This window comes from Microcaecilia unicolor, chromosome 12, assembly GCF_901765095.1.
Source record: "Microcaecilia unicolor chromosome 12, aMicUni1.1, whole genome shotgun sequence".
In the NCBI taxonomy this organism is placed as follows: Eukaryota; Metazoa; Chordata; class Amphibia; order Gymnophiona; family Siphonopidae; genus Microcaecilia; species Microcaecilia unicolor.
The window spans coordinates 108,748,634-108,775,833 of NC_044042.1; the positions used below are offsets into that span (position 1 = coordinate 108,748,634).

Genomic DNA, 27,200 nt, shown 5'->3' on the forward strand with positions numbered 1-27,200 from the left:
ATTGCTTTCTTTACTACTGTCACAGCGTGTCTTTTGCTGGAGGTGACTACCTGAATTGACATGTATTCATATGCCACCTTCACCTTCTAGTTTAAATGCCTAGACACATATTGTCTGAAGTTCTCACCAAGATGCAGCCCATCATTACAATATAGTCATTTGTTTTTTCTATGTATTGCCTCTTCCTTCTATGTACCAATTGAAGTTCTCAGTATTTTGTAGTCTTTCCTCTCCTTTTTCATAAGTAGGTAGAACTTCAGAAAAAACTAGTCTGTACCAGAGGTTTTAACCCCTCCCCCAACTCCTGGAAAGTTCTCTGCACTACAAGTGGGATATTATTAGCTAGATCATTTGTTTCCAGGTGGATAACAGTGCACAAATGAGTGGGGATGGAAGAATGCTAGACAACCCTCAGGATCGATAAGGTTAAAAGTTTATTGCTATGATATGTATAAAACACTATAAAATAATATAATATCAGTACTCAAGACTTCAGATGACACTGTGTTTTGGCATAAAACGTGCCTCCCTCAGGAATCTAACCATAGAAAGATAAGAATAGGACTGTACTGCTAGGTGAGAATAGCGAAGATGTCTTTAAAAAGACCGTGCGTGCGTGGACCGATGTACCACGTAAAGACAATGGTATCAAAAACCAAAATCAGATGCTCTGAAAGAGTGAGGTAAAGCATCAGTGCTAACAATGCGTGTAACTTTTCAGAATACCTCTGACACGCCTATGCCTTTCCCATGGCCACACCTCCTTTTCAGTTACGCACTATAAGAATTAGGTGCCATGCCTTTTAGAATAGCGCACAGCCAGATGCAAATGCCAAATTCTAATTGGTGCCGATTACTGACAATAATTGATAGCGCACAATCCGTGCCATTAATCGGCTCGTTAACCGATTAAGTTGCGCACAAATCTCAGGATTGCGCCCAAATTATGGCACGCAAATTTGGACGACCTTTAAGAGTGCTGTCTTCTGGAAACTTCTAGCTTTCCTTTGTTATTGTATCCCCTGTCCTGATATTGTGCCTTTTCTCAGTGTTTGCTAAATCGCTGCACCATATGTGAAGTTCTTACAGTCCTATCATGAAAGAATTGTGCTACAGTACTTGATTAAATGTGTTTATCTCTTAATTCTTATTTTGTGCTTGATGAAAGTACTGACCCATTCCTTTTTCGTTTCAGAGGAATATGAAGAAGCTCTTAAGGTATTGTTTTTTTCTCTGTCTGAACATTATTATTATAGTGAAAGAAGCTGTACCTCCTGCAAAGTGAGCCTCTAAAAGAGAGATATATTAAAATGCCCTTGATCATCTGTTTTCATTCTTCTCTTTTCCTCTTGAGCTGTCCAGCATCTTTCCTTGCTTTGCCCTGTGTTGTCTGCATGTTCCGTAGATATTTGTCCTCTTCCTGATAATAGGAACAGTTTTCTCTGCCACTAACCTAATCCCTTTTTAAGGATGGGTTTCACCCATTTCTTGTAGTGCCCCCCACCGCTCCCACCCAACTCTATTTTCAGGATCTGATGACTGTGGGATAAAAGAACTTGAACAGGAAGGTGTAAATAAATATTTAGGAGTGGAGGAAGGAACAGCAGTCAAGCCTAAATCACTGAGAGAATTAATCCATAAAGAATATTTTGGGAGACTAAAATTGATACTGAAGAGTACATTAACATCAAGGAATAAGATACAAACCAATGATGAACTGGCAATTCCTGCACTCTCATACAGTTTGGAATTATAGACTGGCCTCTTAATGGTCTTGAAAAATGAATATACGAACATGAAAACTCCTCAGTGCCCACAAGGTCATTTATAAAAATCAATATATGCCAAGACTGTGCATTCCCTGAGCCAAAAGAGGACTGGGCTTCATAAAAAATACAACAATGTCTATTGAGCTGCTATTATAGGTCTCCAGGCTTACTTAACGGTATCACCAGATCTAAATGCACAAAAGGTATTGAAATATGAAAGTAAATGTCCAGAATCCATGTCCATCATTAAACTTGGACAAGCATTCCGAGTAGAAAGAATGAATGAGAATCTACCAGTACCAATAGGGAAGGAAGCAACAGAATTTCCGAAGGAAGAGAAAAAAACTCTTCATGGAATTAGATCAACAAATGAGGAAAAACAAATGGCAACCTCATAAGTACAGCGGGAAATACAAAGGATTGCTCCAGGAGGATTAAAACCGGACACATGATTGGTTAAGGAGAAGTGAATTGAAACCTAAGGATGAGCAGCTGATAGTTGCAGCCCAGGACAGCATATTATGGATGAGATGGTTTACAGCAACCATAGAAAAAACAGGAACAACAGATATCTGTAGGTTCTGTAAGAAATAGCTGGAAACAATTACTGGTCTCAAAGCTGGCTGTAAAATTCTGTTGGCAGAAAATTTCTATACAGAAAGGCTCAGCAAGGTGGCACGTCTCATTCATTGGGAATTTTGTAAACGTTACAACATCTCTGTACCAGAAAAGCATTGGGATCATGACTCTAAGAAGGATTATGAAGAATGCTGAGATTATGATCGCCTGGAACATCTCCATCCCAACTGATAAAAAGCTACATGAAAGGAAGCTGTACATACTGGTAAAAGAGAAAACCAACAGAACAGCATTGATCAGTCTCAAGAGGAGGAGTGAGGGCCTAATGGTTAGTGCAGTGGACTTTGATCCTGGCAAACTGGGTTCGATTCCCAATGTAGCTCCTTGTGACTCTGGGCAAGTCACTTAACCCTCCATTGCCCCAGGTACAAAATAAGTACCTGAATATATGTAAACCACTTTGAATGTAGTTGCAAAAACCTCAGAAAGGCGGTATATCAAGTCCCATTTCCCTTTCCCCCTTTCCCTTATGACATCACAATATCAGAAGTGAGCCAAGTATCGGGCAATCAAGCCATTGTGACATCACTGATGAGGTTGGCTCTTATTGGTGGAATGAGTGGAGGAGTAGCCTAGTGGTTAGTGCAGCGGACTTTGATCCTGGGGAACTGAGTTCAATTCCCACTGCAGCTCCTTGTGACTCTGGGCAAGTCACTTAACCCTCCATTGCCCCTGGTACAAAATAAGTACCTGAATATATGTAAACCGCTTTGAATGTAGTTGCAAAAACCTCAGAAAGGCAGTATATCAAGTCCCATTTCCCTTTCCCCCTTTCCCTTATGACATCACAATATCAGAAGTGAGCCAAGTATCGGGCAATCAAGCCATTGTGACATCACTGATGAGGTTGGCTCTTATTGGTGGAATGAGTGGAGGAGTAGCCTAGTGGTTAGTGCAGCGGACTTTGATCCTGGGGAACTGAGTTCAATTCCCACTGCAGCTCCTTGTGACTCTGGGCAAGTCACTTAACCCTCCATTGCCCCTGGTACAAAATAAATACCTGAATATACGTAAACCGCTTTGAATGTAGTTGGAAAAACCTCAGAAAGGCGGTATATCAAGTCCCATTTCCCTTTCCCCCTTTCCCTTATGACATCACAATATCAGAAGTGAGCCAAGTATCGGGCAATCAAGCCATTGTGACATCACTGATGAGGTTGGCTCTTATTGGTAGAATGAGTGGAGGAGTAGCCTAATGGTTAGTGCAATGGACTTTAAGCCATTGTGACATCACTGATGAGGTTGGCTCTTATTGGTGGAATGAGTGGAGGAGTAGCCTAGTGGTTAGTGCAGTGGACTTTGATCCTGGGGAACTGAGTTCAATTCCCACTGCAGCTCCTTGTGACTCTGGGCAAGTCACTTAACCCTCCATTGCCCCTGGTACAAAAACCTAGGGGCCTTTTTACTAAGCTGCGGTAGGGCCTACTTGCATGGAGCGTGCTCCAAAATGAGACTACTGCCAGGCTAGCATGCCCCCCTGGTGGTAATTTCAGATTTGGTGTGCCTTCATTCCAGCAGTAGAAATTAATTTTTTATTTTCTACCACGTACAGTGTTTCCGGTGGTAATCAGCAGTTGACGTACACTGAACGGTTACCGTGCATGTAGCACGTGAGCCCTTACTGCTCGATCAATGGGTGGCGGTAAGGGGCTCAGGCCGTAAATGGGTGCAAGCTAGTTTTAATTTTAGCGCACACCCATTTCCCGGCCCATTAAAAAAATGGCCTTTTTCCTAGACGTAGTAAAAAAATGGCCCAGCACGCACCAAAATCATGCGCCCACACTGCCGCAGGCCGCTTTTTACCGCAGGTTAGTAAAAGGACCCCTGAGATTGTGAGCCCTTTAGGGACAGAGAAAAAACCTACTTATAATGTGTACAGCGCTGCGTACATCTAGTGGCCCTATAGAAATGATTAATAGTAGTAGTAGTAGTAGTAGTACGTGATTACCCTGTGAATAGTGTAGACAGAGAAAATATCCTCAAGAACCAAGAAATGCAGTCCGGAACTAAGAAAATGCAACACAGAGACATAGAAATGTTTCCCATCATTTTGGATGCCACAGGCTTGATTAAAAAGAATTTCCAAGCACACCTGGATAGGTTGGCTCTACACGTTATGCCTTATGAACTCCAGGAAGAAGCTTTTTTTGGCCTGGTACAAGTACTACAACGAGCGTTAGCAGAAAATTTGAGAGACAGAGATCATGCTGCACATACCCTGGCTTAGGAGTAAGGTTCATTACTGTCATGGTATGTACGATGCTAACCCATTTGGAGACATTGCCCCCCCCCCCCCCCCCCCCCCAGAAGATCTACATGCACTGCCTCTATTGTAAGCAAGCTGTCTCATGCTATGGATATTCTGAAAACCCAAGGGTACTGGAGAAGAGGGTTGAAAATGCCTACCTTACAATGATAAAACACGAGGCTCTGCAGTTTTTAAAATGAAACACCTGCTATTTCAAATCTGTTTAAAACAGCAGCATGCGATCTTTGGAATGTGTTTATGTTGAAAATTTGAATTAATACAAAACTGGCAAAGTGGTGATCCTGATTATATTGCTTCAGTGGATAAGTGTGGCCAGACTTGATCTGAAACCTACAGTTTTAGCCTTGTGTGCCTCATTTTTCCTTCCTTATCATCCTCACCAGACTAATGTCTTATGCCCATCAACCAGCAGGTGGAGACAGAGACCAGTCACCAGTGACTCTGCCCTAGGAAGGACACGCTTTGCCAGAGGCAGTTGGCTCAAGGGAAATGGTTAAGAAACAGGGCATCAGTTGATAAACCGCTTGAAGACAAGGGTCATCTAGAGGAAACCGAAGGCTTTCTGAGCCCTTCTGTCAGGCACAGCACTTAAGATGTGACAATGCTAGACCTGATACTTCTTGTTTTGAATATTTAAGATTTTGCATTCAGACCATCAGTCCAGATAACTGATTCTTTGTTAAAAATCTTCTCTATTTTAATGGTTTCATTGAAAATTTAGTTCACTTTGGATGCCTTCATCATAACTCTGTGTTTTTTTTCTGTTTTCTTCTTTGAAGTTTTGACATTTAAAAACTGTTTAAAATGATTTTGTAATGGTCTAGTGCAGTGGTTAAAACCTATGAGAGTTTTTTCTGATGCTGTTGGCGCTGTTTTTCCACTCACTAATTATGAACACTTAAAGCCATTTTTTCATATTATATTTGATTGCATTAATATCTGTATGTGGGATATTCTTTGATGACAATGCTAGAGCAGTGACATATACCAACATAGATAGGAATGAAGAAGGTAGCAATGGTACAACCAGCAATGTGTCTGCTGTGCTGGGCGGAATCTCATTTGGTTGCACTGCCGGTGGCCTACGAAGCATTCAAAACATCCAGACAGATTTTCTCAGCAGGCATCCCATGAAATTGGGGGAATGGGAATTGTCAGAGATGACATTTGGTTTCGTAAAGTATTGCTGGGGGTTACCACTCATGGACTAGTGGGTGACGAGGTAGAACGCCAAAGTACCTCAGTTCTTTAGTCAACAGAAGGAGTGAGAATCAGCAGGCCTAGATGCACTGGTTCAGCCTTAGCTGCAGATACCCTGTTTCCCCGAAAGTAAGACATCCTCCGAAAATAAGACCTAGTAGAGGTTTTCCTGAATTGGTAGATATAAGGCCTCCCTCGAAAGTAAGACCTAGCAAATTTTTGTTTGAAAGCAGGGCCGCTGAGAGCCGGACAAGGTCGCCCCCGGGCCGCCCCCCCACCCGAGGTCGCCGGGCCCCCCCTCCACCCACCCTCCGTCGCTCCCGGAACTAACCTTAAACGTCTCCTTTCACCTTCGCAGCAAGCAGCAGCAGTGCAGATCTCTCCTTCCTTCCATGCCCCGCCCTCGCGGACGTTACGTCAGGGAGGGCGGGACATGGAAGGAAGGAGTGGCCTGCCCTGCTGCTGCTTGCTGCGAAGGTGAAAGGAGGCATTTAAGGTTAGTTCCGGGAGCGACGGAGGGTGGGCGGGCCAACCCCGATCCAACCCTGATGTTTCCCTGAAAAATAAGACAGCCCCTGAAAATAAGACCTAGCGCATTTTTGGGGGCAAAAAGTAATATAAGACGGTGTCTTATTTTCGGGGAAACACGGTAGGAATGCTCTACTTTCCCTCTTTGGTCGGGTGTTGTAGTAGATTACATTGCATCTTGATCTTGTCATCCTGGTGTCTCGAGATTGGTTCAGAAAACTGTGGTATGCAGATCTGATTCGCCTCAAGGTGGGTCAGGGCCTTAAACTTCTTCAAGAGACAGGGCTTCTAGTTCAAGGACAGTTTAGTCATGGAAGATCTGTCTTTGTTTTGTCTTATGGCTCGGACCTAGAAAGGTCACGCTTCAGGCAAAGAGGTTGTGCAGAACAAACCAATACAACTTGCTCCAGGTGCAAAAAAGATCAACCTCTGTGGCGTATGCAAAAAACTGAACAGTTTGAAAGGGTTGGTGTTGAGAGAAGGTGGTGTTGCCTTTTCAAGCTTTGGTAACATAGATTCTTTCCTTTTTGTACGAGGTGCATATAAGGGTTTTGGCAATTGGCATAAATGCAGGGTGCGGCTCTGGCATATTAGAAGTCATTTTGAAAGAGCTCCTTTGGCTTTCCATTCAGTTGTGGCTCGCTTCTTGAGTGGATAATGTATCTTAGGCCTCCAGTGCGAGTGCGTGTTCCCAGTTGCCCTTTGAAACATTAAAGAAGGCAACCCTCATATTGCAGGCTATGTTTTTGGTTGCCATCTCCTCAGCATGCTGCTTTTCTGTGTTAACTAGTAAAAAAGGCCCGTTTCTGGAACGAATGAAACGGGCGCTAGCAAGGTTTTCCTGGGAGTGTGTATGTTTGAGAGAGAGAGAGAGCCAGAGTGAATGTGCGGGTGTGTGACAGAGTGAGACTGTCTGTGTGACAGTGTGTGTGTGGGAGAATGAGAGTGTGTGACAGGGCCCCCTCCCCTGTTCCTAATGCCCCTCACCCCGTTCCCTCCCCTCCGTTTCCTCCTTCTTCCCACACTTTGTGTTCCTTAAGGCTGGCCCTAACGCCCAGTATCCGGATACCCCACCGTTTTCCTCCTCACCCCTCCCCCAAGATGTAATACTTTCACGTCCTTCATTTTTTTTTAAAAAGTGTCCTATCTACCCTGTGTACAAATGCCCGGCATTCAGATTGTGTTCCTCTCGTAAATTTTCATTTCTTTCATTCATTCAGAACTTGCCCCCCCCCCCCCCCCCCCCCCACCCCTGAACACTTTTGGTTCCTTCAGTCTTTTAAAACTGTCCTATGTACCCTGTGTGCTAATGGCCAGCATTGAGATTGTTTTCCTGTCCCAAATTTGCATGTCTTTCAGTCATTCACAACTTCCCTCCCCTTCTCCAGTTTAACACTTTCGTTTCCTTCAGTCTTTTAAAACTCCCCTATCTACCCTGTGTCCTAATGGCCAGCATTCAGATTGTTTTCCTTTCCCAAATGTTCGTCTTTCAGTGGTTCAGAACTCCCCCCTCCCCCCATTTAACACTTTCGGTTCCTTCAGTCTTTTAAAACTCTCCTATCAACCCTGTGTCCTAAAGGCCAGCACTCAGATTGTTTTGCTTTGCCAAATTGTCTGTCACTGAGGTCACTGAGGTCAGTGCTTGTCTGCCTAGCAGACCAGTTCCGGCAGGCACGGTCCCAAGCACATCCTGTTGGAGGTGAGAATTATTATATAGGAAAACACTTTCTTGTTTGGAATCCCTTTTTGCTGTTTACTAGAGGCTGGGGTTTCCCTCCAGACATTTCCTTCTTTTTTTTACCAAAAATAGTGTTGTTGTTTCACATAAATCAACTTTTGGTGTTGCTATATTTTAGGAATGATTGCAAGAGGACCTTATGAGACTGGGAGACTGGGCATCCAAATGGCAGATGATGGTTAATGTGAGCAAGTGCAAAGTGATGCATATGGGAAAGAGGAACCCAAACTACTACTACTTAACATTTCTAAAGTGCTACTAGGGTTACGCAGCGCTGTACAATTTAACATAGAGGGACGGTCCCTGCTCAAAGAGCTTACAATCTAAGAGACAAGTGAACGGTCAGTCCGATAGGGGCGGTCAAATAGGGGCAGTCTGGATTTACTGAACGGTAAGAGTTAGGTGCCGAATGCAGCATTGAAGAGGTGGGTTTTAAGCAAAGACTTGAATATGGGTAGGGAGGGGGCTTGGCGTAAGGGCTCAGGAAGGTTGTTCCAAGCATAGGGTGAGGCGAGGCAGAATGAGCGGAGCCTGGAGTTGGCGGTGGTGGAGAAGGGTACTGAGAGGAGGGATTTATCCTGTGAACGGAGGTTACGGGCGGGAACGTAAGGGGAGATGAGGGTAGAAAGATAGTGAGGGGCAGCAGACTGAGTGCATTTGTAGGTAAGAAGGAGAAGCTTGAATTGAATGCGGTATCTGATTGGAAGCCAGTGAAGTGACCTGAGGAGAGGGGTGATATGAGTATATCGGTTCTGGCGGAATATGAGACGTGCAGCAGAGTTCTGAACAGATTGAAGGGGGGATAGATGGCTAAGTGGGAGGCCGGTGAGGAGTAAGTTGCAGTAGTCAAGGCGAGAGGTAATGAGAGCGTGGACGAGAGTTCGGGTAGTGTGTTCAGAGAGGAAAGTTAGTGATGCAAAGTTCCACATTAGGAGTCACCGACCAGGAAAGGGATCTAGGTGTCATCCTTGATATGTTGAAACCCTCTGCTCAGTGAGCAACGGCATCTAAGAAAACATATAGAATATTAGGTATTATTAGTAAAGGAATGAAAAATAAAAATGAGAATGTTATAATGCCTTTGTATTGCTCCAAGGTGTGACGGCACCTCGAATACTGTGTGCAATTTCTGGTCACCACATCTCAAAAAAGATATAGTGGAATTAGAAAAGGTATAGAGAAGGGTGACGAAAATGATAAAGGAGATGAGACGACTTCCCTATGAGGAAAGCCTAAAGCGGTTAGGGCTCTTCAGCTTGGAGAAGAGACAGCTGAGGTGAGATATGATAGTGGTCTATAAAATAATGAGTGGAGTGGAACAGGTGGATGTGAATAGCTTGTTTACTCTTTCCAAAAATACTAGGACTAGGGAGCTTACAATGAAGCTACTAAGTAGTAAATTTAAAACAAACTGGAGAAAATATTTCTACTTTCAATGTGTAATTAAACCCCCTGGAATTTGTTGCCCCAGAATGTAGTAAAAGCAGTTAGCTTAGCAGGGTTTTAAAAAGTTTGGATAATTTCCTAAAAGAAAAGTCCAGAAGCCATTATTAAGTTGGATTTGAGAAACTCTACTACTTATTTCTAGGATAAGCAGCATAAAATCTGTTTTACTGTACTGGGATCTTGTCAGGAAACTGGGCTTGATGGACCTTTGGTCTGTTCCAGTGTGGCAACACTTATGTTCTTATGAGGATTGTAGGAAGGAGTTTAAGCTTCTCTGTCTCTTGGATATTAGCTGAGTTCTTATTTGTGTACTCAAAGGTAAGCAATGAGTTTCAGAGGACAAATAGATTGTTCTATTTGGAGGGGCTAAGAAAGATGCAGGGTACAATTCTATAATTTGGTGCCGAGATATAGGTGCCACAGTGGGATGTGCTTAGTTTAAGTGTGTATGGTAACGTGAGCGAGGGTGGGCCTGGAGCCAGGAAAAACTGGAGCCACACAATGGGTGCAGGTAAAAGAAAATACAATTTATTATAAGTATTAGGTAAGGGTCTGGTTCCGTTCACCAGAGGAAAAGTCAAACACAAAACTAATCTGCAATCATAGTAGTGTTCTTGCATGGCCTTCTCCTGCAGCACCACAGCACACCTTACTGTCTTCCACTCCGATGGCATTCTTTTGCTTAATCCGGCTGTACCCTGGGCTTTTATGCTTCCTGGACCACACCCTCCTGGCTCCATCTCTCCTGTGACACTTCCCACTTGGGCAAGACTATGGTCTTTTAGGTGGTTCTGATACTGTGAGGGAGTATCCTTAAGGGGAAGTGGCAGTGTCCTATAGACTCCCTCATGTGCACTTAAGCCATTATAGAGTACTATAGTAAAACCACATAGGCGGGCCAAAATTGAGGCCTGTCTACTTACGATAGGTCAATGGCTGTTGTAGGCTGCTGTTCCATGCTGTCGCGTGCTCGAGGACCTTGGCAGACGGTCAGGCTTCTTCCCCGGGAGCACTGGTTTCGTGAGTCCTTGGGCCACTACCGTGGAGCGGCAGTGGCAGGCAAGATCACCTTCAAGGTAGAGATGAGACAAAACTGGACCGGAACCCCAGACTGGAGTTCCACACAGGAATACACGGAACTGGAACGCACCGGACGGGTGCGCACTGGAGTGGAGCCCGCTGGACTGGAACACACTGGAGGGGCCCCACTGGACTGGAACATACAGGAGTGAAACCCGCTGGACTGGAACACACTGGAGCGGAACCCACGGGACCGGAACCCGCTGGACTGGAACACACTGGACCTGGGCTTCACCTACGTTTGACCACCTTTCCCCGAGGGTTGAGCCCTCAGGTTCGGGCGGTCGGCAGGGCTTACAGGAAAAACCGGAACTGGAACTTGCAAGCAGGAACAGCAGGAATGAGGATCCAGGAGTGCCCCCTGGCACCTAGGCGAAGGCAAGGCAGACCGGCAGGGAATGTCCGGGTTCCGGCAGTAGGCAGGTTTTAACACAATGACTAGTAAACTGTACCCAAGCTAATAGGAAAGCTATGCCCAGGCAAACCAGTCATACACAAGAAACATACACTAAGCAAACTCAGGAGACTTAGTAAGCTATACACAAGCTAACAAACAAAGCTGTGCCCAAGCTAACAAGTCATACACTGGAAACATACACAGAGCAAACGCAGGAGACTTAGTAAAGCTATACACCAGCTAACAACCAAAGCTGTGCCCAAGCTAACAAGTCATACACTGGAAACATACACAGAGCAAACGCAGGAGACTTAGTAAAGCTATACACCAGCTAACAACCAAAGCTGTGCCCAAGCTAACAAGTCATACACTGGAAACATACACAGAGCAAACGCAGGAGACTTAGTAAAGCTATACACCAGCTAACAACCAAAGCTGTGCCCAAGCTAACAAGTCATACACTGGAAACACAGAGAACTAGCAAAGCTATCCACAGGCTAACAAGCCAAGCGGTGCCCAAGCTAGCTAGTCAAACATAAAAACTCACACAGAGCAAACAATGTAGCAGTGAACAGAGCACTCCACATACCAGGGCCCTAAGACAAAATGCAAAGGCAAGGGCTGTAGTCTCTAAGTGATTAATAAAGCCCTTCCACACCAGAGGCACAGGTGCAGCAATCACCTTGCATCCAAACAGAGGCTTGGCACACAGAGAGGTCAGCCCAGCGGGAGCCATCTTGGATACTGGCATAGAGGAGTCGGCGGCAGCCATCTTGGAAGAGGCATAGCCCACACAGGTGAGGTTCAGTAGGGCAATCGGCACCCAGAGCCAGAGAGAAACTAAGAGAGACAGACACAGAGACAAGCAGAAGCCAGCACAGACACTGACTCCCAGAAACAGGGTAAGTCTGAGGGTGGTCACGGCCACAGACGTGACAGTATCCCCTCCTCAAGACCCCCCTCTCGGTCTCCCTGAGGCATTCAGGTATCCAGGGGTAACTATGGTGAAACTTCCTGATGGGTCTCAAAAGCCAGACATAGATCACGGGACTGGAAGTCACAAAGAAGTTCAAAACTGGCAGACAAAAGTAGAACTTGTGACCAGGAAGCTCCTTCGAGTCACCACGGGGCAACCTCAGGAACATGGATGCATCAAGAGGAGCACAATTCAAAAGTAACCCTCCCCTGAGGGAACCCACAATGTCCTGGACCTCTTGGCAATTCCATGTAATGACAGGAACAAGGCTGGAGCCACTACCCCAGCTAACATCATCAGCTGGGCTGGGGCCCGAAGTGGCATCCCAGTCTTGACAGGAACTAGAAGTCTGAACAGAAGTAGATCTGGAACTGGAACCCGGGTTGGCATCCAAAACGGAGCCGGGATTGGGACCCGGACTGGAATCAACCCCTTGACTGTAACTGGAACTGGATTCAGGAGCTTGACTGGAACTGGAACTCAGCAAGAGGTCAGCCTCCTGACGGACACTGGAACTTAGGACGACCTCAACATCTTGTTCGGACCTGGAACTGGAAATGGACTCAGCCTCCCGGCTGATCCTGGAACTCGGAAAAGATTTAGCCTCTTGGCTAACACTGGTTCTTGGAACGGACTCAGCATCTTGGCTGGAACTAGAACTCGGAGCAGGCTCAGCATCTTGGCTGGAACTGGAACTAGGAAGAGATTCAGCTGCAAGGCTGGACGCATCCCTCTGGCCGGACTGGGATGTCTCTCTAGCATTAGCTTCAGGAGGCGTCCGCCGAGCAGGGTTCAAGAGGAGACGGCCCTGGTAACCCCAGAGCATGCTAGCCGGGTGAAATGCAAAAAATGGGTTTCTCCGGGCTCCAAGCCGTTGAACCCACCTTCTCTCAGCTATAGCTTCGTAGGTCTTCTCCAAGGCTGAATCAGAGCAAGGTCTATCACAGTCCTCTTGGAGCGTCATCTCATCCTCAAGAGTCGACTCAATATCTCGGCTGGCCTCTGCACTTGGCGCAGACTCAGCACTCATTGTGGACTCAATATCTCGGCTGGCCTCTGCACTCGGTGCAGACTCAGCATCTTGACTGGAACTACTACTCGATCCAGACTCAGCATCTTGACTGGAACTGCAACTCGGTCCAGACTCAGCATCTTGACTGGAACTGCAACTCGATCCAGACTCAGCATCTTGACTGGAACTGCAACTCGGTCCAGACTCAGCCTCTTGACTGGAACTGCAACTCGGTCCAGACTCAGCCTCTTGACTGGAACTGCAACTCGGTCCAGACTCAGCATCTTGACTGGAACTGCAACTCGGTCCAGACAGCCTCTTGACTGGAACTGCAACTCGGTCCAGCCTCAGCATCTTGACTGGAACTGCAACTCGATCCAGACTCAGCCTCTTGACTGGAACTGCAACTCGATCCAGACTCAGCATCTTGACTGGAACTGCAACTCGAGGCGCCCTCTGCCTCCTGGCAGGGACGGAACTTTAACTGAGGCTTGGCAGAACACACCCTTTGGACAGGGATCGGAGGCTCGATCTGAAGCGCCACTCGAACTGGCCTTCGGAGCTTGATTGGAGGTACCCTCAAAACTGGAAGCGGAGGTGCCACCTGAACCACCCTGTGGACTGGCACTGGAGGCTTGGTTAGAAGCCCCCCTCGAACTGGACTCAGTGGCTTGACTGGACGGGTCACTTGGACAAGAACCGGAGACTCGACCCGGAGTGCCACTTGCACAGGCCTCGGAGACTCCGTCAGAAGCACCCCTCGGACTGGACTCAGAGATTTCAAAGGGCATGCCATTTGAAGGAGGACAGGAGGCTCGGCCCGGAGTGCCACTTGCACAGGCCTCGGAGACTCCGTCAGAAGCACCCCTCGGACTGGACTCAGAGATTTCAAAGGGCGTGCCATTTGCACGAGGACAGGAGGCTCGGCCCGAAGCGCCACTCGAGCAGGAATCCGAGGCTCCATCGAAAGCCTCCCTCGGACTGGACGGAGACTTAAGTGGAATCGTTACTTGGACTGGAATTGGAGGCTCAGTATGAAGCATCCCCTGGACTGCACTCAGGCGCTTTGGTGGCGGCACTTCTGGGACCGGAATCAGAGGCTTGGTCCGACGCCTCACTCGGCCTGACCTCCGAGACTGCTGAGGAGCCCTGGGCGGAGAAATCCCACCGCGCCATCTTTCGACCTTAGCCTCAGGAGTATTCCGCAGAGCTAGATTCGAGGAAAGTTGGACGCGGTACAGGAAAAGCTTGGTAGAGGGATCCATAGCAGAAACTGGGTGTTCAACAGACCTTCGCCCAGAAACACGCTCTCTCTCAGCTGCTGCCTCAGGAGTATCTTTCAGGGCTGGATTAGACAAAAGTTGTACCCAGTAATCCTGGAGAGTCATCAACGAATCCAAAAAAAAAATCGGGTCGGAACTGGGATCTGAACCGGAATCAGGAGTTACACCGGGGTCGGAACCCGGATTGTCCAGAGGGAACAAAGTCATGGGCAGACAGCCCATCTGGAACGATGATCTCGCCGAACTCATGGCCTTTGCATCCTGGAGCGTGCTCGAGGACCTTGGCAGACGGTCAGGCTTCTTCCCCGGGAGCACTGGTTTCGTGAGTCCTTGGGCCACTACCGTGGAGCGGCAGTGGCAGGCAAGATCACCTTCAAGGTAGAGATGAGACAAAACTGGACCGGAACCCCGGACTGGAGTTCCACACAGGAATACACGGAACTGGAACGCACCGGACGGGTGCGCACTGGAGTGGAGCCCGCTGGACTGGAACACACTGGAGGGGCCCCACTGGACTGGAACATACAGGAGTGAAACCCGCTGGACTGGAACACACTGGAGCGGAACCCACGGGACCGGAACCCGCTGGACTGGAACACACTGGACCTAGGCTTCACCTACACTTGACCACCTTTCACCGAGGGTTGAGCCCTCAGGTTCGGGCGGCCGGCAGGGCTTACAGGAAAAACCGGAACTGGAACTTGCAAGCAGGGACAGCAGGAATGAGGATCCAGGAGTGCCTCCTGGCACCTAGGCGAAGGCAAGGCAGACCGGCAGGGAATATCCGGGTTCCGGCAGTAGGCAGGTTTAAACACAATGACTAGTAAACTGTACCCAAGCTAATAGGAAAGCTATGCCCAGGCAAACCAGTCATACACAAGAAACATACACTAAGCAAACTCAGGAGACTTAGTAAGCTATACACCAGCTAACAAACAAAGCTGTGCCCAAGCTAACAAGTCATACACTGGAAACATACACAGAGCAAACTCAGGAGACTTAGTAAAGCTATACACCAGCTAACAACCAAAGCTGTGCCCAAGCTAACAAGTCATACACTGGAAACATACACAGAGCAAACGCAGGAGACTTAGTAAAGCTATACACCAGCTAACAACCAAAGCTGTGCCCAAGCTAACAAGTCATACACTGGAAACATACACAGAGCAAATGCAGGAGACTTAGTAAAGCTATACACCAGCTAACAACCAAAGCTGTGCCCAAGCTAACAAGTCATACACAGAGCAAACGCAGGAGACTTAGTAAAGCTATACACCAGCTAACAACCAAAGCTGTGCCCAAGCTAAAAAGCCATACACTGGAAACACAGAGAACTAGCAAAGCTATACACAGGCTAACAAGCCAAGCGGTGCCCAAGCTAGCTAGTCAAACACTAAGAACAAACACAGAGAACTAGCAAAGCTATCCACAGGCTAACAAGCCAAGCGGTGCCCAAGCTAGCTAGTCAAACATAAAAACTCACACAGAGCAAACAATGTAGCAGTGAACAGAGCACTCCACATACCAGGGCCCTAAGACAAAATGCAAAGGCAAGGGCTGTAGTCTCTAAGTGATTAATAAAGCCCTTCCACACCAGAGGCACAGCTGCAGCAATCACCTTGCATCCAAACAGAGGCTTGGCACACAGAGAGGTCAGCCCAGCGGGAGCCATCTTGGATACTAGCATAGAGCAGTCAGCGGCAGCCATCTTGGAAGAGGCATAGCCCACACAGGTGAGGTTCAGTAGGGCAATCAGCACCCAGAGCCAGAGAGAAACTAAGACAGAGACAGACACATAGACAAGCAGAAGCCAGCACAGACACTGACTCCCAGAAACAGGGTAAGTCTGAGGGTGGTCACAGCCACAGATGTGACACATGCATTGTGCACAACTGATATCTCTATATATAAAAGGCACCACCAACGTTCTAAATGAAGCCTCCAGCCGGAAGTGTGAAGGGGGAGAGATATCCGGTTTCCCCATGAGTGTCTGCCCCGCCCTCGCGCGCTCTGTAACACAAACAGTGAAGGAAAACACAGCAAAGCACGAAATCAAATCGCTCTCTCTGTAACAGTGAAGGACTCAGAGGGGGGAGGGGAGAGAGGGCAGAAGCCCTCACTCTCTCTGTAACACAAACACAGCACAGCAAGAAACTTAACACTGAAGGACTCGACTCTGAGGGGGGAAGGGACAGACAGCACAGGGGAAGGGAGAGAGGGCAGAGGGCAGGGACACACACACTCCCACATGCACACAGAAGAAAACCTTGCTAGCCCCCGTTTCATTTGCATCAGAAACGGGGCTTTTTTACTAGTTATTCTATAAGTTGCTTATGTCGTTTGGCAATACACCATGGCCTGCTTATGCTCCACCCACAGGTATGCCCCCTCACAGTTATGCACTAAGGGGTCCTTTTACAAAGGTGCGATAGTATTTTTAGCACATGCGCTAAAAGCTAGAGGGTATCACTAGTGTTTAGTGCATACTCAAAAAACGGTAACGTGCCTTTGTAAAAGGACCCCTAAATGACTTTGGCGAATACTTTATAGAATAGCGCTTAACACTTACATGCGTAAATGCCAATTATTGGCACCTCTGATATGCATAAGTGCTGCTTTTCTTTAAATTACGCACTTGGTGCCTAATAGTAAGCATCAAGTTATAGAATAAGGGTTACAGTATTTTTCACAGCCAATGTTGCTTGTTAGCTTAAGGAAACAGTTTCTTCAGCCTATATGTTCAAGAGCTGCCTGCCCACTGTCTTGCCAGGGAAGAATCTGCATTTGGTGCTGGAGTGCTTAGAGCATGAGTTTTGGAATCCCACATACTTTGAGGGGTGCTTTGTTATATCACATTGGTTCTGGACTCATTGGGTGAAAATAACAGTGAAGGAAAATTTTGGTCATACCTGCTCATTTTCTTTCCTTGAGTCTCACCAGACCAGTCCAGAGTTGCCTCCCTAAACTTCATATCATATTTCTTTTCTGCTTCTGTTGAGAGAAAGTGTTTAGGGCACTTCTGATGCTTCGTTTGTGATGGTTTTACCTGGAACACTGGATTTCTGTCTTCGGGGAGCGATAAAGAGATGTTGTTTCATATTGCTGTCTTAAATAAATACTGTTGAGCTGGAGCTGCATGGTGCTCTTTAAAGGACAGAGTTCATAAGTGATTGGTCTCTGTCTCCATCTGCTGGTTGGCAGGCATAGCCCACTTGATCTGGATTCAAGGAAAGAAAATTAGCAGGTAAGACCAAAATTTCCCTTATGTTTTCTTGTATCTGGTGACATTTGAAGGAAATTATATCTTTCTGGACCCTATTCAGTTAGAGAATTTTTTTCCTAAAAAATCTTCTATAAATGTTACTTGATGTCTCCTTTTGTAGCGAGTAGGAGTATGAATACGATGGCCATAAGTACATAAGTACTGCCATACTGGGAAAAGACCAAGGGTCCATCAAGCCCAGCATCCTGTCTCCGACGGCGGCCAATCCAGGCTTCAAGAACCCGGCAACCCCCCCCCCCCTAAAAAAAAAAAATTTCCCTCAGGAATCTGTCCAAACCCCCTTTAAATTCCGTAAGGCCAGCTGCTGTCACTACATTCTCCGACAACGAGTTCCAGAGTCTAACTACACGCTGAGTAAAGAAAAACTTTCTCCTGTTTGTTTTAAATCTACCATATTCTAGCTTCATCTTGTGTCCCCTGGTTTTGTTGTTGTTTGAAAGTGTAAACAAACGCTTCACATCTGTCCGCTCTAATCCGCTCATTATCTAGTAGACTTCTATCAAATCATAATATTTTGTTTTCTCTTTGCTCAACCAATTTGATGAGCCACTCCTTTAGATTCATTTAATTTGTCCCCCCTCCCCCTCCACACTTTTTTTTTATTTTGTTGATGTATACAATTTAAAGTAATTTTGGTTATGGGTATTTTGTTTTATTTTTGTTCCGTTTGTCATTTGCCTGGATTTGTACGTCTAAATGTATCTCCATTAAAATTTATAAATTCAAAATATATTTGGCAAAGTAATCTGTTTGCACACTTTTCAGCTTATAATCGAAATAGAAAAACGCCTATATTGTGACCCAAATCGGGAGATAGACATTTATCTCACAAAAACGAATAAAGCGGTATAATCGAAAGCCGAATTTGGACGTTTTCAACTGCACTCTGTCGCGGATGTGGAGAAAGTTGATGGGGGCGTGTCGAAGGCGTGGTGAAGGCGGAACTGGGGCGTGGTTATTGGCCGATCAGAGATGGGCGCCTTTCGCCGATAATGGAAAAAAAATATGCGTTTTTAGCGAGAATTTAGGGCACTTTTCCTGGACCCTGTTTTTCCACGAATAAGGCCCCAAAAAGTGCCCTAAATGACCAGATGACCACTGGAGGGAATCGGGGATGACCTCCCCTGACTCCCCCAGTGGTCACAAACCCCCTCCCACCACAAAATATGCCGTTTCACAACTTTTTATTTTCACCCTCAAATGTCATACCCACCTCCCTGGCAGCAGTATGCAGGTCCCTGGAGCAGTTATTAGGGGGTGCAGTGGACTTCAGGCAGGTGGACCCAGGCCCATCCCCCCCCCACCTGTTACACTTGTGCTGGTAAATGGGAGCCCTCCGAACCGCCCCCCAAACCCACTGTACTCACATGTAGGTGCCCCCTTCACCCCTTAGGGCTATAGTAATGGTGTAGACTTGTGGGCAGGGGGATTTGGGGGGCTCAACACCTAAGGGAAGGGTGCTATGCACCTGGGAGCTCTTTTACCTTTTTTTTTTTTTTTTTTGTAAAAGTGCCCCCTAGGGTGCCCGGTTGGTGTCCTGGCATGTGAGGGGGACCAGTGCACTACGAATCTTGGCCCCTCCCACGAACAAATGCTTTGGATTTATTCGTTTTTGAGCTGGGCGCTTTGGTTTCCATTATCGCTGAAAAACAAAAATGCCCAGCTCAAAAAAAGATAAACGTCCATGTTTTTCGAAAATACGGTTCGGTCCGCCCCTTCACGGACCCGTCCTCGGAGATAAACGCCCATGGAGATAGACGTTTTCCTTCTATTATGCCCCTCCACGTTAACATTCATTTGGTCCTTACTGGGCAATGTAATCATCAGCCTCATCCAGACTGAGTTGCCAGAGAAAAGAGTAGAACCCACAGAACCCCTAAGCCGACATGGGGAACTCTTATTTTTTTTTTGCTGCCTTCTGTTTTGTCAAGCCACAGTAACCAGGCTTCTCCACGCCCTTCCCCCCCCCCCACCCACAAACTCTGCCCTCCTGGGCAGTGTGCCTTTGCAAATGCTGGTAATCTCTGTTATGGAGCCTTACATGTCCATCTTTGTCCTAGGTTGCCAGCAGGCAGGGGAACCAGCTGCAAATGAATGTATATGAGGAGCGCCATTCACGAACCGGAGCACCGCACCCCACTCGCAAGCAGGTGTGCAACAAAGCAACATCAGAGAAAGCACCAGCAATAAATAATGGGAAGAAACCCCTTGCGCACTATTCCAGCCTCGCAAAATCCTTGAGACAGGGTGGAAGGATTGAAATGGAATCTCCAAACAAGGTATTCTGCAGTGGAAACACTGCAAATTTAAAACTCTGTGTCGTGAGTAATCATGATTACATAGTAACATAGTAACATAGTAGATGACGGCAGAAAAAGACCTGCACGATCCATCCAGTCTGCCCAACAAGACAACTCATGTGTGCTACTTTTGTGTATACCCTACTTTGGGCACAGACCGTATAAGTCTGCCCAGCGCTACCCCTGCCTCCCAACCTCCAGTCCCGCCTCCCACCACTGGCTCTGGCACAGACCATATAAGTCTGCCCCGCACTATCCCCGCCTCCCAACCTCCAGCCCCGCCTCCCACTACCGGCTCTGGCACAGACCGTATAAGTCTGCCCAGCGCTATCCCCGCCTCCCACCACCGGCTCTGGCACAGACCGTATAAGTCTGCCCAGCGCTATCCCTGCCTCCCAACCTCCAGTCCCGCCTCCCACCACTGGCTCTGGCACAGACCGTATAAGTCTGCCCAGTGCTATCCCTGCCTCCCAACCTCCAGTCCCGCCTCCCACCACTGGCTCTGGCACAGACCGTATAAGTCTGCCCCGCACTATCCCCGCCTCCCAACCACCAGCCCCGCCTCCCAACCACTGGCTCTGGCACAGACCGTAGAAGTCTGCTCAGCACTATCCCCGCCTCCCACCACCGGCTCTGGCACAGACCGTATAAGTCTGCCCAGCGCTATCCCTGCCTCCCAACCTCCAGCCCCGCCTCCCACTACCGGCTCTGCTATCCAATCTCGGTTAAGCTCCTGAGGATCCTTTCCTTCTGAACAGGATTCCTTTATGTTTATCCCACGCATGTTTGAATTCCGTTACCGTTTTCCTCTCCACCACCTCCCGCGGGAGGGCATTCCAAGCATCCACCACTCTCTCCGTGAAGAAATACTTCCTGACATTTTTCTTGAGTCTGCCCCCCTTCTGTCTCTATTTTCATTTATTACTACTACTACTACTATTTAGCATTTCTATAGCGCTACAAGGCGTACGCAGCGCTGCACAAATGTAGAAGAAAGACAGTCCCTGCTCAAAGAGCTTACAATCTGGAATTAGAAGAGACCCATTAACGGGAGAAAAATTACTGGTCTTCATCCTGCAGTAAAATGTGTCTCCATAACGTTCCTTCCGGAGTAACACAGTGACCCCTGGATTCTATTTATGACACCCACATTTGGGCGCACTGCCGAGAGATGGGCACCCATCTTAATTGGCTAATGAAAAGTAATGGGAAGCACTAATTGGGATTTGTGCATGCATCTGGCTTCGCGTTATTCTATAATGCTGGTTGCCCAAAACCCATAGCGTGCAACTCAGAATGGGGTGTGGCTGTGGGAGGGGCATGGGCACATCAGGAGCATTTCAAAAAGTTGCATGCCTTCTTACTGAATAATGCGTCAGTGCATCCAACTTGGGCTCCAGCATTTACAGCAGGCTTCAGTAGGCGTAAGTCTGAATGTGGGAATCAGTGCTAGGCACTGACCAGTCCAATCATATTGCTAATTAACAGCATTTTACTCTCTAATTTCAACCTTAAGAAGTCTTCCCTTCTCCCATAGAGATGCATAACATCCACACTCATAGCATATGATATAACTGTGATATAAAGTACACATACTTGTTCTTGACCTATCTTTACCAGCAGCGCAAGTTCCAGAGACTATTATCTTATCAACAAACGGTCTTTTTCAAGACCTCTATTAACAATTCAGTCTTCAAAGACACGCTCATGTGCAATTTTCACCACGAGGACAGATTCAATTGTGACTTATTTTTACAAAACAATAACAGTAAGAGACTCTTGAGGCAGGCACATCTGTGCCGAATCATGGTACCATGTCATCATTAAGAGTCATCAGTAAAAGTTTTATCTTCACATTGGATGCGCCTTGATCTGTTTTTGAAGTGCCTGATCCATCTCCCACTCCCATTTTCAGAACAGACTGTCGAAGCCTGCCTGGTGCTGGCCTTACTTCCCAACCATTGGCGCTGACTCCGTGGGTGCTGTGGGTGCTCGAGCACCCCCAATATTTCCCCGCCAGAACCAGAAGTTCCCCAGGAGCCATCCCACTGTCCGACCTCGCACTCCCACAACAGTCCTTCGCCTGCCCCTCGCCTTCCTGCATGCCGCCCATAACTTAAAAGTCATCTTACCGGGGTCCCGGCAGCAGCAGTAGTGAAAGGCGAGCACGAGCAGGCTCGGCGAGTCGGTGCTTCAGCCTGCCTTCCCTTCTCGTTTCTCTCAGCTCTGCCTCTGGTCCCACCCTTGCGGAAACAGGAAATGAGGGCGGGACCAGAGGCAAAGCTGAGAGCAACGAGAAGGGAAGGCAGGCTGAACTTAGCGCCAACTCGCCGAGCCTGCTCATGCTTGCCTTTCACTACTGCTGCCGCCGGGACCTTGGTAAGATGACTTTTAAGTTATGGGCGGCATGCAGGAAGGCGAGGGGCAGGCAAAGGACTGTTGTGGGAGTGGGAGAAGAGGACGGGCTGGAACTCGAGTCGGAGGGAGGGAAGGGCTGGAACTCGGAGGAAGGGAGGGAGGGGGGTCTGGAACTCGGAGGGAGGGGGGTCTGGAACTCAGAGGGGGGTCTGTAACTCGGAGGGAGGGAGGGGGGTCTGGAACTCGGAGGGGGGTCTGGAACTCGGAGGAAGGAGGGAGGGAGGGATTGGGGTCTGGAACTGAGGAGAGGGGGGTGAGGGGAGAGGGGGGCGAGGGGAGGGGAGGGGGACAAATGCACCACCTGTAAAAAAAAAAAAATTAAGCACCCCCAATCATTTTGAAAAGTTGGCTCCTATGTTCCCAACTACTGACTCTGTAGTCAGACCAGTGTAGAGTGCATTACAATAATTGTAATCCACAGAGTACAGGGGGGTGGGTTTGTACACTCTAGATTAGCTGGGTGGAGACTGGGTGGGACTACCTGTAAACCCTTGCAGAGACTTTTAATTTACAATCCTAGGCATGCCGGCGTTGGGCAGGCCCCCCCTTGGAGGCTGTGCCCTTCTTGCCTGCCCTGGCGGAGCATGAGTGGGCCATCGACATTCGCAATTTAGAGAATACTATCAGTTGCACGTTACATAGCCCGCTTAGGTGTTCCTACTTACTCCAGCCATTGACTTGTCGTACATGGGCATGCCTAAATGTTGGTGTGTAAATGTCGTTAGCCCAGAAGCAATTAATAGAATTGGTGGTACATTTTCTTGCCAAGATATAAAATTGCCATGGCTTGCACATTATCTATACCAAGGAAGATTGATTGACAGGAGATGTTGTCAAGTGACAAGGCTGAAGCCGTCTACATCCAAGGAGGTTTAATTGCTTCCCTACGCAGCTGCTGCCACCTTGATACACTAAAAATGCATTACTTCATATGGTGGCAAGCTCCACCTAGTGGCTTCAGGCCAGATAGTGGGCCAAGCACACTCCCGCCATCTCCTGTCAAACCTTCTTGGTCTACACTGTTTTAAGAAGTACAACTAGGAATTTCTTGCGCTTTTTTTCTCTCTCTTTTTTTTGTGAAGGAGCGGAGAGTTTGATGTATTTACTGTTAATAATCCACCTTGTCTGTTTTGTTCAACGTGGCAAACAAAAGAGGTTGAAACCCTTGGATGAAAATGATCAAATATTTTGCTACCATCACCATCCAAACAATTCACATCGTTTGAGAGGATGACTGGAACATTTCCATGAAATTCAACTGTGGTTTTCTCTGAATTTTCTCTATGCAGGACAAGCCAGTTATGGATCAGGATAACCATCCCAATGAAAAGCCTCCAGACTGGTTCAGCAGTTACATGATAAGGGTAAGTTGTTTTAGTGCTTTGTGAAATAGACTGATCTATGGAGCTGATTGCTGTCCTGTCCCATTTGGAACAAGAGGAGAGCTTGGAGACTATGGGAAATCGACGTGTATGAGACTTCTCTCCCCTACCCCATACGCAATACACTCCTGTGCATTTCTTCCCCATCCCTCTCGCTGGTAGGTGTCACATTTTCAAAACAGGAAACTAGGTTGTGAGCCCTTGGGCCACTGCCGAGGAGCGGCAGCGGCAGGCAAAACCACCCCACACCAGTGACAAGGCAGAGCTTTAATGAACAGTTAGGCTACGTCTTGCAAGGTTCCGCGTTAGGAGTTACGGATCAAGAAAGGGATCTGGGTGTCGTCGTCGATGATACGCTGAAACCTTCTGCTCAGTGTGCTGCTGCGGCTAGGAAAGCGAATAGAATGTTGGGTGTTATTAGGAAGGGTATGGAGTCCAGGTGTGCGGATGTTATAATGCCGTTGTATCGCTCCATGGTGCGACCGCACCTGGAGTATTGTGTTCAGTACTGGTCTCCGTATCTCAAAAAAGATATAGTAGAATTGGAAAAGGTACAGTGAAGGGCGACGAAAATGATAGTGGGGATGGGACGACTTTCCTATGAAGAGAGGCTGAGAAGGCTAGGGCTTTTCAGCTTGGAGAAGAGACGGCTGAGGGGAGATATGATAGAAGTGTATAAAATAATGAGTGGAATGGATCGGGTGGATGTGAAGCGACTGTTCACGCTATCCAAAAATACTAGGACTAGAGGGCATGAGTTGAAGCTACAGTGTGGTAAATTTAAAACGAATCGGAGAAAATTTTTCTTCACCCAACGTGTAATTAGACTCTGGAATTCGTTGCCGGAGAACGTGGTACGGGCGGTTAGCTTGACGGAGTTTAAAAAGGGGTTAGATAGATTCCTAAAGGACAAGTCCATAGACCGCTATTAAATGGACTTGGAAAAATTCCGCATTTTTAGGTATAACTTGTCTGGAATGTTTTTACGTTTGGGGAGCGTGCCAGGTGCCCTTGACCTGGATTGGCCACTGTCGGTGACAGGATGCTGGGCTAGATGGACCTTTGGTCTTTCCCAGTATGGCACTACTTATGTACTTATGTACTTATGTACCTGCACCTGGCCACTTTTCACCAAAGGTTGAGCGCCCTTGGCTTCAGGTGGCCGGCAGGACTTGTAGGACAGGGCAGGAACAGGATCCCAACTAGATTGAACAGGGACTGAGGGTCAGAGGGGAAAGGAACATACAGGGACAGCAGGGCAAGGAAAGGGTAAAATAAAGGACAGTTCTGAAAGCTGAAAACAGCCACTAAAACAGGGAGCAAAATACTGACTAACAAGACACAAAACTAAAAGCTGCAGAGCAGCCACTAAGATACAAACAGACAAGGACTACACACAAAACTATAACCCAGAGACAAGACAAGCAAACAAACAAACAAACAACAATCTAATCTAACTATCCACAGACTAACTAGAACAGACAAGAATCAAGGCAGGAAACCAAACTAGAAATTGGACTCAGCAGAAGTGCACCAGCACCCCAACATACCAGGGCCTTAGACGCAATGCAAAGGCAAAGCCAGAGAGTTTCAAAATGGCTAATAAGCCCAGAAAGGAAAGACTCAGCTGCAGCAATCACCAGGAAGCTATGGTGGCTGTGCAGGCTCAATCCAAGCAAGCAAACCTGGCAGCCTGGAAGATCCGGACCGGACTCAGCTAAAATCTGGAACGGGTGATGGTCCATAGCAGCCACCTGTACTGGCCACCAGAGGGTGAGGAAAGCACAGACCTAACAGTAGGAGAGCAGTTCTTCTTACCTGTGTCTGTCTCCTCCGCTGTCAGCTTCAGTGTGAACTCTGAATGCTCAATACCGGCAGATCCCACAGGACTACAGGGTTCCACACATTCAGATTTTAGATCAAAGTCACAAGGAGGAGCTAGATACAGGTAAGAAGTGCTGAGTTATTATTTCTGGCGGCAAAAGATTGTGGAGGAGAGCATCAAAACGTGGTTGGTTGTTCCGGTTAGTGAAAGCCCTGGAGATGGGATCGTGGGTTGGAGGGATCTTGAGCGGCAACGTTGGTCCTGGAAAAGACCACTTATATCACTTTTGTGAAAAAAAATTTTTTTTTAATTACATTTGTACCCCGCGCTTTCCCACTCATGGCAGGCTCAATGCGGCTTACATGGGGCAATGGAGGGTTAAGTGACTTGCCCAGAGTCACAAGGAGCTGCCTGTGCCTGAAGTGGGAATCGAACTCAGTTCCTCAGTTCCCCAGGACCAAAGTCCACCACCCTAACCACTAGCAACATTCCATGTAGAAGTCGGCCCTTGCAGATCACCAATGTGGCCGCGCAGGCTTCTGCTTCTGCGAGTCTGACGTTCTGCACGTACGTACAGGACGCCAGACTCACAGAAACAGAAGCCTGCGCAGCCTTCTACATGGAATGTTGCTAGTGGAATAGCAACATTCCATGTAGAATCTCCAATAGTAGCAACATTCCATGTAGAATCTCCAATAGTATCTATTTTATTCTTGTTACATTTGTACCCTGCGCTTTCCCACTCATGGCAGGCTCAATGTGGCTTACATGGGGCAATGGAGGGTTAAGTGACTTGCCCAGAGTCACAAGGAGCTGCCTGTGCCTGAAGTGGGAATCAAACTCAGTTCCTCAGTTCCCCAGGACCAAAGTCCACCACCCTAACCACTAGGCCACTCTTCCAATGGGGAACAGGGGCATATTAGGATGAGGTTGGTGAAGAGATGGATGAGATTTCAGCTTTGTTTCTTGACCTTGTGAGCAGACACATTTCATTATAAGACGTCGTAGCATGTCTTGTTTTCTCAGCATTGTAGGACATTTGTTTTCCCTTTTCTAATGTGAAAATAAAGGTCAACAGACAAGTTTGTTTATTTATTTATAACATTTGTATCCCACATTTTCCCACCTATTTGCAGGCTCAATGTGGCTTACATAGTTCCGTAAGTGGTGATTAACAGTTCCGGAGAGGAGAAATACATAGTTGAGGATGAGGAGACAGAGTGGATTAGGTTACAGGAAGGAAAGTTCGTCTTATGATAAGAACTGAAGGTATTAGGTTAAACTTCATTCGTGACAGATTAACTTGAACAATTAAGAATATTAAACTATAAATCAGGATAATTTAGCATAAACAATTAAGACATTTTGTATAGGTACTTTTTGTTAATTGGCATTTAGGATGAGTTCTTATTGTAGGCTTTCTTAAATAAATAGGTTTTCAGTAGTTTACGGAAGTTCACTGTGTCGTGGGTTATTTTTATGGATTTTGGTAATTCATTCCAGATTTGCGTGCATATGTAGGAGAAGCTAGATGCATACGTTAGTTTATATTTCAATCCCTTACAGCTTGGATAGTGGAGATTCAGGAATGTACGCGATGAGCTAGTAGTTCTGGGTGATACATTTTAATTGGCCTAAAGCTTTCAAGAGTTATC

General features: G+C 47.1%; 1 protein-coding gene across 4 annotated transcripts in view; it reads left to right on the forward strand.

Annotated features, from left to right (window-relative positions):
* The window catches only part of LOC115481352 (next to BRCA1 gene 1 protein-like), a 148,277-nt gene that overhangs the window by 63,896 nt on the left and 57,181 nt on the right, over positions 1-27,200 (forward strand). For all 4 annotated transcript variants that reach the window (XM_030220421.1, XM_030220422.1, XM_030220423.1 and 1 more), the window contains 3 exons: positions 1,196-1,218; positions 19,681-19,899; positions 23,628-23,702. In XM_030220421.1, coding sequence (XP_030076281.1) covers positions 1,196-1,218; positions 19,681-19,899; positions 23,628-23,702 — 317 coding nt within the window. The remainder of the gene's footprint in view (positions 1-1,195; positions 1,219-19,680; positions 19,900-23,627; positions 23,703-27,200) is intronic.